Consider the following 10,030-nt stretch of genomic DNA (forward strand, 5'->3'; position numbering starts at 1 on the left):
TAGCCTACTGCTTCGATGCCTCAGTTTCGCACCTGCCGGCCGTCTCCCAGGCCGACCTACTTACTTCCTTACTTACTCGTGCTAACTCTGCAGAGCAACCTTTATTACCCAACAGTCCAAGATTGGTCGATTTGGATGACCGAACCATGGGTTCTAACCTTCTGCACCCCTTGATAATATGCTGCTATAACATGCATGACGAACGGCTGCCCCCCAGAATTCCAGACTGGGCATGCCGTTTCTGCCACAGCCATCCACACACACTCACAAAGGCTCACACACTCATACACAGCAGGCATACACACGCACATCAATAGACTTTCCCAGGGGTGAGTGCAACCGAACTGTTGGAAGAAAAAATTGCATGACAAGTCTGGGGTGGGCCGGGGGGTGCGGTGCGGTGCGAGGGGCCCAGCAAAAGCCTAAAAAGGATGAAATATCTTCTCTCTTCCTTTTGTTATACACTTTTTATCTTCGTTCTTGGATTGTTTGTTCGTTCTTGTCTTACTTTTTAATTGTCTTGGTCTGGTACTATCTGTTTCCTTTTTATCCTTATCTCGTCTGGACGACGTGAGCTGGCTATATAGTCTTCTGCTCTGTTCTGTTCTGTCTTACATTACCCTTTCTTGGCTGTGGTGTTTGGTTTGATGGTGTCTTGACCTCTCGATCTGGTCATTGAAGTTGATCCCATCCCATCCTGTGAGGAAAGGAAGAACAGTAGTTGTGAAAGATGTATCTCAGGCCTGGGTTCGTGGTGTTCATTGTGGGGTGCACGTTGACGAGTCTGTCAACGATTATCATTGCGCTGAGGTGAGTGACATATTCTGTTAGATTACATGGTGTTGTTTACTGATCGTGATGGGGTATAGGTATTACTGTCGGTACTGGCTTATGGGTACGACGGGGTTGACGGACCATCTCATGCTTATGGCTTTGGTATGTGCGACTCTTTTGTATTGGATGTTAGAGGGATTTGGGGCTGACTAGGAACACAGCTAGTTACGTGGGGAAACACGGTCGTGAATTACTATCAAGATAAGACAAGTAGCTCGTTTCGACCGAGTTTCTTTCGGATTCCCGTAAGTGTTGCTCCTTTTCGTCGACGTCGTTGAGATCTAGGAATGAGAGAAGAGCGAGTGACTGACATGGTTATAGGAGAAAGCCCCTCAGATCCAAGCCGCGCTGCAAGGAACGCTCCTGACGTGGTACATCTATCGCATAACCTACAACATCGGTCTCTGCTTCGTCAAGCTCTCCATCCTATTCTTCTACCGCGCCATCGCATCCAACGTAACCTTCCGACGCCTAACCTACGCCACCATCGCCCTCGTATCCCTCTACACCTTCGGCGTAACCATCGCCAGCATCTTCCAATGCGAGAACCCGGTAGACGCCTGGGACACCACAGCCTACCTCTCGCAATTCGACGGGAAACCCGGCCGCGCCAAGAGCAAAACCAAATGCTACGATCCGATACGCCTATGGGTCATGTCCGCCGCGGTCAACCTCTTCTCCGACGTCGTAATCCTGCTCCTCCCGATCCCGACGCTCCTGGGCCTCCGCGTCCCCATGGACAAGCGCCTCGCGCTCATCGGCATCTTCTCCGTCGGCATCATGGCCATCGTTGCGTCCTGCGTCCGCATGTGGGTCATGGCGCTGTGGTCCGAGTCGCCGCAGAACTCGGCGCGCTTCGGCGCCGACCTGCTGCTCTGGGGCCAGGTCGAGACGAACAGCGGCATCATCTCGTCGTCTATACCCTTCTTGCGGCTCATCTTCCGCGGGAGGGGCAACGGAAGCGGTGGGAAGAGTAAGGAGGACGAGAAGCAGCGTATCGTGCGACCTGGTATTTCGCCGCCGCAACAGGAGCAGCAGCAAGATCAACGGCAGGGAAATCCGGAGTTGAGGATCGAGCCGGCCGGAAAGGATGAGGAGAAGGGTGATCCGAATGATAGCCCTGGGTGGAATCCGTTCATCACGGTGCCGGCGAGCTTGCATAGCCAGACGAGCAGTAGGGGGAGTGCACAGTTGGATGATGCGGTGAGGCCGCACTTGACGGTCTAAGGTTACGATTAGGTCATGTTTGGTTTATTGATTGATCGATCTACTGGGGATTCACAAAAAAAGGATGGGATACTGGGCTGGGAGTTAATGATGCTTAATGGTATTTGAGGTTATCTTGCATAGGACTGGACTGGACTGATACGGTCGATCTATCATGAGAGGGATATAATCGTGCGAAGGTCTCTTTGCTAGGGTACTTGTATATATATATGTATAGCAGGGGCTTGCAGGTGCTGGTAATCTGTATAATGATATTGGATCTACTTGAAGCGACTTCGGCTTTGATGTTGGGCCCATATGAACGTTGTGACAACTTGAGAGATAGTAGAGGGTTGGGTAGGAATGAAAGCTTTGGAAGGGAATTGTCGATTTCCCCATACTCTAAGCTCAAATGTCCATTGACTATTGTGGAATAAGGTTTGAAGGATGGTCGAGATTCTAAACAGGTGACGTTACAAGATGAATTGCCCAATGCTCAAGACCTAATCCTGAACTGCACTAGCTGCATAACTATCGGAGGACCATACGAGGTATTAGTGTTCGAGTGTCCTCCACATCGCATCACGCATCACATTGCATCTCATCATCCAGCGCAGGCATATGCACTCTCTGTCGCCAATCAATTTACAGCGTGAACAAGCTTGTGCTGCATTCAATTTGGAAGGGACGCTTGCGTTCGCTTGACTAAACTCCCCATCATCCCCGATCACACACATACAATCGGAACCCTGGCTTCCCAACGTTGCAATAGGATCGTCCTGGTCTCCGTCGCCCTCTTCATAACCATCACCGCCATTCTGGCTTCACTCCGCTTCGGTGCTCGTTCTTCTCCCTTGTTATCCTACCTTAAGCCCTCCGGCGCAAGCACCTTCTCCACCTCGGCGCAGAGACCGCTCCTCAATTCCACAATGGCTCCCCCGCAGTACCGGAAGCCGCCCCAGCTCCCGCCGAGGTTCACGGCCACGCCCGAGTCCTTGATTGAGGATACGAAGCGATTGGTATGTTTTTGTCCAGAAATTGCCTTTATATCTAGCTGTAGTCTGTTTCCCTCGTGCTTCTGTCAATTGCTCTTCCTATCTGTCAACCTTGCGAACGCATGGCCGCGGCAATGTTGCTCACAGTCTTACTTCCTTCCCCCATGCTAACCCCGCAAACTCCAGATTGCCAGATCTCGTGCAGTGCAGGATGACATCGTGAAGAGCATCACCCGCGAGACCGCGAACTTCAACAACACCATCCTCCCCGTAGCCCTCGACGACAACAAGATGTCCCGCGAAGCGCACATCATCGGCTTCTTCCAGGCCGTGTCGACGGACAAGAAGCTCCGCGACGCCTCGACGGAGGCCGAGAAGCTGCTCGACGACTTCGTCATCGAGTCCAGCATGCGCGAGGACGTCTTCAACCTCGTCGACGCCGTCGCGCAGAAGAAGGAGGAGCTGGACCCGGAGTCCGCGCGCCTGCTCGAGAAGGATCACAAGTCTTACATCCGCAACGGTCTGGGTATACCCGCGGGACCCAAGCGGGACAGGTTCAAGGAGATCAAGAAGCGGCTCAGCGAGATCAGCATTACCTTCCAGAAGAACCTGAACGAGGAGCAGGGAGGCATCTGGTTCACGCCCGAGGAGCTCGACGGCGTGCCGGAGGACCTCGTGGCTTCGTTCAAGAAGGGCGAGGGGGAGAACGAGGGCAAGGTGTGGCTCACGTTCAAGTACCCTGACCTCTTCCCCACCCTCAAGTACGCACACAACGCCGAGACGCGCAAGCGCGTGTTCATCGAGAACGAGAACAAGTGCAGCGAGAACGTGCCACTGTTCCGCGAGGCCGTCCTCCTGCGAGACGAGGCGGCGCGCCTCCTCGGATATGAGAACCACGCTCAGTTCCGCATCGAGGACAAGATGGCGAAGACGCCCAAGACGGTCGACGACTTCCTCGGCGACCTCCGCGGCCGCTTGGCCCCCGGCGGCAAGACGGAGATCGCGAAGCTGCTCGAGCTCAAGAAGCAGGATCTTAAGGAGCGCAATGTCAACGACGGCTCCGAGTCGAAGTACTTCCTGTGGGATCACAGGTATTACGACCGTCTGATGCTTGAGAAGGATTACTCTCTGGACCAGCAGAAGATCTCGGAGTACTTCCCGCTTTCGACCACCATCCAGGGCATGCTTAAGATCTTCGAGGAGTTGTTCGGCCTCGTCTTCATTGAGTTGGTAGGAGCCGATAGAGACGCCCTGGCTGATGGCGGCAAGGGGTCCGATATTGTATGGCATGAGGATGTCCAGGTCTACAGTGTTTGGGACGAGGAGAGCGCAGGCGCCGAGTTCGTTGGATACCTCTACCTCGATCTCTTCCCACGAGAGGGCAAATATGGACACGCCGCGAACTTCAACGTCCAATCCGCCGGTAATGACGAGAACGGCGTTCGCCGCTACCCAGCCACCGCGTTGGTGTGCAACTTCTCCAAGCCCACACCCAAGAAACCATCCCTACTCAAGCACGACGAAGTCGTGACGCTCTTCCACGAACTCGGCCACGGAATCCACGATCTTGTCGCCAGGACGAAATACTCCCGCTTCCACGGCACTGCAACCTCTCGCGACTACGTAGAATTGCCAAGTCAATTGCTGGAGAACTGGTGCTGGGAACCCTCATTAATCAAGTCCCTGTCCCACCACTACTCCCACCTTTCGACCGAGTACGAGAATGAGTACAAGGAGTCGTCCGGAGCCGACAAGAAGCCCGCCGAGAGGATCCCGAGCGAGATGGTCGCAAGCATCATCAGCACCAAGCACGTCAACGATGCGCTCTTCAACCTTCGCCAATTGCACTTCGGTATCTTCGATATGACTGTGCACACTCCAGCCAGCCACGAGGAGCTTGAGAAGCTCGATATCACGACACTCTACAACAGGCTGCGAAATGAGATTTCGCAACTTGACGGCCCCGAGGCTCTCAGTGAGACTAAGGATTGGACGTGGGGTAATGGACAGGCTACTTTCGGCCATCTTATTGGCGGGTACGACGCTGGGTAAGTAACACTTTTCATGCACTCGCTGGTCGTTCGCTTTAAATCATCCACAATAACTAACAACCTCCTACAGTTACTACGGCTACCTCTCCTCGCAAGTGTACTCCACCGACATTTTCTACACCGTCTTCAAAAACGACCCCATGAACGGCAAAGAAGGCCGCAAGTACCGCCACGCCGTGCTGGAGAAGGGCGGCTCCAAGGAGGAAATGTCCATCCTAGAGGACTTCCTTGGCAGGAAGCCCAACACGGATGCCTTCTTCAAGGACCTCGGCATCTACAAATAGATATGTCACTGGAGCCGGCGAGGATGAAACTGCATTTGCCGTCGTTTGGAGCATTAAGCTGAAGCACGCTGATAGATAGCAATTTAGAGATGCTTTTGACTATGATTTGCTTGTGTGACCGGAGTTCGGGGATTGAAACGAATTTCGCCAATTGATATTTACAGTGATGAATCACTCAAGGACGTCGTACTCCGACTGATGTGTTACTTTAAGTAGTGAGATATCCATGGATTGCCCTGGATGTACAACCGTGGCGCCAGGAACAAGCAAGCTACCCCGCCACGAGCACATCATAGTTATCGATAACACGCCATGAGCTCAATGCCCCACTATAAACGATGAACTTGTACCTGTCCTGCCACGATAAGTATCAACAACCTCCCATTGCCGACGTAATTATCAGACAACACACTCTTTCATTCACTCCGACGGCTGTTTTCCAGTACTTCCCCATCTTCATCCCCTCCAGCACATGAGAATCCTCACCCGCCATCCCCTCCAACCAACCACCACCCTCACCCCACGCAAGATGTCCACAACAACCCTCTCCGACCTAACCTACACGACGCGCGAAGCCCTCTCCAAACGCATCCTCTCGTCCCCCGACGCCCCGTCCCTGCCCCCCGACATCGCCATCATCGACGTCCGCGACTCCGACCACGTGGGCGGCCACATCCGCGGCTCGACGTGGGTGCCCAGCTCGGAGCTCGACTACAAGCTGCCGGAGCTCGTGCGCACGCTGCGCGACAAGAAGACGGTGGTGTTTCACTGCGCGCTGAGCCAGCAGCGGGGGCCTAGTGCTGCGCTGCGGTACTTGAGGGAGAAGCAGAGGCTGGACCCTGCGAAGGGGGGTGTCGCGGGGGGAGAGGGGGAGGGGAAGTCGGCGGAGGAGGGGAAGTCGGCGGAGGAGGGGAAGTCGGCGGAGGAGGGAAAGACGGCGGAGGAGGGAAAGACGGCGGAGGAGTTGCAGGATAAGCCTGGACAGCAGGTTGTGGTGCTGGAGGGCGGTTTTACGAAGTGGCAGGAGAGGTATGGGGAGGATAAGCGGTTGACGGAGTCTTATCAGAAGGATATTTGGGAGTTTGGGTATTAGATGAGATGTGGATGGCAGCGGGCGAAACATTCCTATCACGACGAGACAAGGTTGACTGGTGGAAGAGGATGAAGTTTCGAAGGGGAATTACTACCGCGAAGGTAGATTATCATGCGTTTAGAATTCTTGGGAAGGGACTATCGTCATGAGATTATGCAAGAGCAAAGTATCGCTGCGTAAAAGAGCTATTTTCAGGCCTCGTCTCATAGATTGTTAAAATCCATGGAACCCTCTAATGCCAACCTGGTTTCCAGAAAGAAAACGCCGTCTAGGAATCTATTATTATTTTTTCCAACATCTCCATATTCAAAATGAACCATTATATGTTGTCAATGGGTATCTCCTTGTTCTGATGTCGATCGGCCAAAGGACGGGGTGCTCGGCCTCGATCTTTCGATTCCAAAGAATGCTATGTTTTCTCGCAGCGCTACGTACTCGCTGTCTGCGTACCCCAATGCCTCGTGAATCTGCGTGCTGTGCAGTCCCTTGATTCTCTTGATTTCGGCGGATGAATAATTGATCACGGCCCTACCGACCTCGAATGGTGGGGGATCATGCAGCTCGTATGCCGGGGGCGTGAGAATCGCCGAAGAGGAAAGAGAATGGGTCAGGCCTGACTGTGAGCGCTCGTAGAGCGAGTTGCGATTCGGAGTGGGCGCCATGGTCATCGTGTGCGACGGTGTTGATGCGTGCGATGTGGGTCCAGAATTGGAGGTGTTGTGAGTAGTAGAGGAGGACGATGGGAGACGTTTGACGACTATCAGCCGTACGGCTTCTTGTTGTGCGAAGTGGCCTTCGACGTCCACGATGCCTACGGGGAGTAGGCCTGCTTTGTCGTTCAACGCTTTCCAGGCGCCGTGGTCGATATATACGGTGCCGCGAGGCGCCAGGCCGTGCAGGATCCAGAAGTATCTGTCTCGAATTGGGTGTGATATTGGTAGGAAGCGGGTGTGTAGTGGTACTTGTTCATCTTCAGAATGAGGCGAGGGGGAGGGATTCTGGGTATCATGAGGGGGGGCAGTAGCTGAAAGATTGTGGTTAGCATCATTCAGACTCAGAGCCGCGGTTTGCGGCACACCTTCTTCCTGGAAGTTGACCACGCTGCTCCGTCCCGACATCCTTGCCGCCCTCTGTGCTTCGGCATGTCTGATGATGGCGCCAATGTTCTCTGGCTTCGACGACTTCGTGATGACGGTCGTTACCCCTACACTCGTGGCCAGGCTTGCGGCTACGATCTTCGTGCCCATGCCTCCGGTTCCGAGAGCCGATCCAGCACTACTGACGTCCGCCTGGACCTCCGAGATGTCTTCGACCACTTCGATGGCTTTAGCATCGGGATTGGTCCTCGGGTTCTTGTCGTAGAGACAGTCCACATCGGTCATGAGGAAGAGATAATCTGCTTGGACCATGCCTGCCGTGATCGCGGAGAGTGTGTCGTTGTCACCAAACTTGATTTCCGTGACTGACAGAGTGTCGTTCTCATTCACGATTGGGATGACGCCCATGTGCAATAGCTCGAAGAAAGTGTTCTGTGCGTTTTGATATTGCGTTCTATCTGCGATGTCGTTTCTCGTGAGGAGGATTTGAGCAATTGGCTGCCGCACATGTCCAAACAATTGATCCCACAGGCTCATCAATCTACTCTGGCCGATGGCGGCCAGTGCTTGGACCTGTGGGAGATGTTTCGGGCGCTTCTCAATGTCCATACGGCGGAGACCCACGCCAATGGCACCGGAAGATACCAATACAACGCGGTGGCCATCTCGTTGGAGTTTGACGGCTGTTTCGACAATGGCGGAGAGGATGGAGAGGAGGGGATGGTGAGTCTTTTCGTCCACAATGGAGCTTGTTCCTGAAGATCAGTTGCTGTTAGCTTCAACCCTGTCGTCTGCTGTGGGGAGGGTGTATATGGGGAAAGAATTTACCGAGCTTTATTACTATTGTGAGCTGGCCAGGGTGTTTTTTCATGTGGTGAGCCATGCTGGCTTTGTCTTCGACCTCAAAGTGAACCTGAGGGTGCGAAACGGGGCCAGGACCGGAGGTATTTTGAGGATTTGGGGATTGGGATTGTGGAAGAGGCGAGGCGTTATTTATGCCCGAATGCATTGATTGAGACATCAGGGACACAAAATCACGCAGGTACAGCTCGAGTCGAATGCTTGGAACAATTGGGATTGGGCCAGGGCCAGGGATATGGACAAGAGTCAGCGCAGGAAGTTTAGACTAACTACCTAATGCTCACAACTCACATTATCCCACCCCACCGAAGTCGCAATGGATGTCCTGGGCCAATCAGAGCCCCCGTTTCTCTCCGCAAATCCGCATATGCGAACCTCTTAACAATAATTATGTTTAAACCTTCTGCTCGACTCTCCCATTCCCATCCCTTCGCCCCCCCATCAACTCTACGCTTTAATCAATCTTGCCGAACGCCGTCATAACTCGTACGCCATACGCCATTCGCCATTAGTTTGTCTTGCATGTTCTACCCCACGCCCTAGGGCGCATCCTCATATCCGTCGGAGAAGCTCTCCACACATTTTCCACCCAACACCTCCATACATACGAACCTTCCTTGCATCCTTCCCGCCCTTCCCAGCGTACCATCCTCCGCACGAGACCCAGAAATTATGTCGAGCCCTGAACAGGTCACTGATGGGGCCCCGGCCGCCGCTACAGCTACGGCAACTCCCCCCACCACCAACAAGATCGACCCTGTCTACTATAACTGGCGAAACACCTTCTCCATCATGCTGGGCCGCATGTCCGGCAACCGTGACGAATCCCTCGAAGAGCGCTACTTCGCAGAACAAGACGTCGTCAAGGCTGAAGCCTTCTGCCGCCGCTGTGAAGACCGACGCGACTACCTCCTCCAATACAGCCCTATCGTCCGCTTCATGCGCGACGAGGTGAGCAAACTCGGCGGCGACCTGAATGCTCGCAATATCCACTGCAGGGTCTGCACGAAAGAGCAGTCGGGCGGCTTCCATATCGACCACGGCATCCTGCTCTGCGCGAACAAATTCCGCAACCAGGGACACCAGGAAGACACAATGGCCCACGAAATGGTGCACGCTTGGGACCACCTCAAATTCAAGATCGAGGACGACAATCTGCGACATCAAGCCTGCTTAGAAGTAAGTCCAGTTCAAATTCCATTCCCAATCGCTGCGGCGACTGGGGTGTAACGGTGGCGTATGAATGGAGCATTAGAAGGAACCATGGAATCAATAAGCTAACGTTGGAAAACCCAGATCCGTGCCTCCACCCTCTCCGGCGAATGTCGCTTCACCCGCGAATTCTTCACCAAGAACCAATGGCGCATAACCGAGCAATTACAGCACTGCGTCCGGCGCCGCGCGACCCTCTCCCTTATGGCTCGCCCGGGCGTCAAGGACGACGTGCATGCCGCAAGAATTGTCAACGATGTTTGGGATAACTGCTTCTGGGACACAAGACCGTTCGACGAGATCTACCGATGATCCGCCCGTTTGGAAAAGATTTCAGACTGGCGAGGAGCTCGCAAGTCTTTATGTATGATGATGACGTGTGTTGTATGATAGATAC

At 53.8% G+C, this 10,030-nt stretch overlaps 5 protein-coding genes across 5 annotated transcripts; 4 read left to right on the forward strand and 1 right to left on the reverse strand.

Annotated features, from left to right (window-relative positions):
- The first annotated feature begins 524 nt into the window (after positions 1-524).
- On the forward strand, positions 525-2,108 carry BU24DRAFT_119660 (uncharacterized protein). The gene is made up of 4 exons (XM_033520883.1): positions 525-810; positions 870-936; positions 996-1,079; positions 1,156-2,108. Exons 1-4 carry the CDS (start codon positions 731-733, stop codon positions 2,059-2,061), a joined length of 1,137 nt encoding a protein of 378 aa, XP_033387747.1. The 5' UTR covers positions 525-730; the 3' UTR covers positions 2,062-2,108.
- Positions 2,109-2,452: 344 nt separating this feature from the next.
- BU24DRAFT_439558 (thimet oligopeptidase-like protein) lies at positions 2,453-5,519 on the forward strand (the record flags this gene model as incomplete). The annotated part of the gene is made up of 4 exons (XM_033530313.1): positions 2,453-2,478; positions 2,813-3,059; positions 3,222-5,083; positions 5,157-5,519. 4 exons carry the CDS (start codon positions 2,453-2,455, stop codon positions 5,368-5,370), a joined length of 2,349 nt encoding a protein of 782 aa, XP_033387748.1. The 3' UTR covers positions 5,371-5,519.
- A 380-nt stretch (positions 5,520-5,899) lies between these two features.
- BU24DRAFT_459085 (uncharacterized protein) lies at positions 5,900-6,463 on the forward strand (the record flags this gene model as incomplete). The annotated part of the gene is made up of 1 exon (XM_033531696.1): positions 5,900-6,463. One exon carries the CDS (start codon positions 5,900-5,902, stop codon positions 6,461-6,463), a length of 564 nt encoding a protein of 187 aa, XP_033387749.1.
- Positions 6,464-6,792: 329 nt separating this feature from the next.
- On the reverse strand, positions 6,793-8,443 carry BU24DRAFT_342940 (glutamate 5-kinase; the record flags this gene model as incomplete). Its single annotated transcript, XM_033523340.1, has 2 exons — positions 6,793-8,315; positions 8,344-8,443. 2 exons carry the CDS (start codon positions 8,441-8,443, stop codon positions 6,793-6,795), a joined length of 1,623 nt encoding a protein of 540 aa, XP_033387750.1.
- Positions 8,444-9,093: 650 nt separating this feature from the next.
- On the forward strand, positions 9,094-9,945 carry BU24DRAFT_340615 (mitochondrial inner membrane protease ATP23; the record flags this gene model as incomplete). The annotated part of the gene is made up of 2 exons (XM_033523232.1): positions 9,094-9,600; positions 9,718-9,945. The coding sequence occupies 2 exons, from the start codon at positions 9,094-9,096 to the stop codon at positions 9,943-9,945; spliced, it is 735 nt and encodes a 244-aa protein (XP_033387751.1).
- Positions 9,946-10,030: the final 85 nt, after the last annotated feature.

The sequence above is a fragment of the Aaosphaeria arxii genome (assembly GCF_010015735.1).
Source record: "Aaosphaeria arxii CBS 175.79 unplaced genomic scaffold BU24scaffold_2, whole genome shotgun sequence".
Lineage (NCBI taxonomy): Eukaryota > Fungi > Ascomycota > Dothideomycetes > Pleosporales > Aaosphaeria > Aaosphaeria arxii.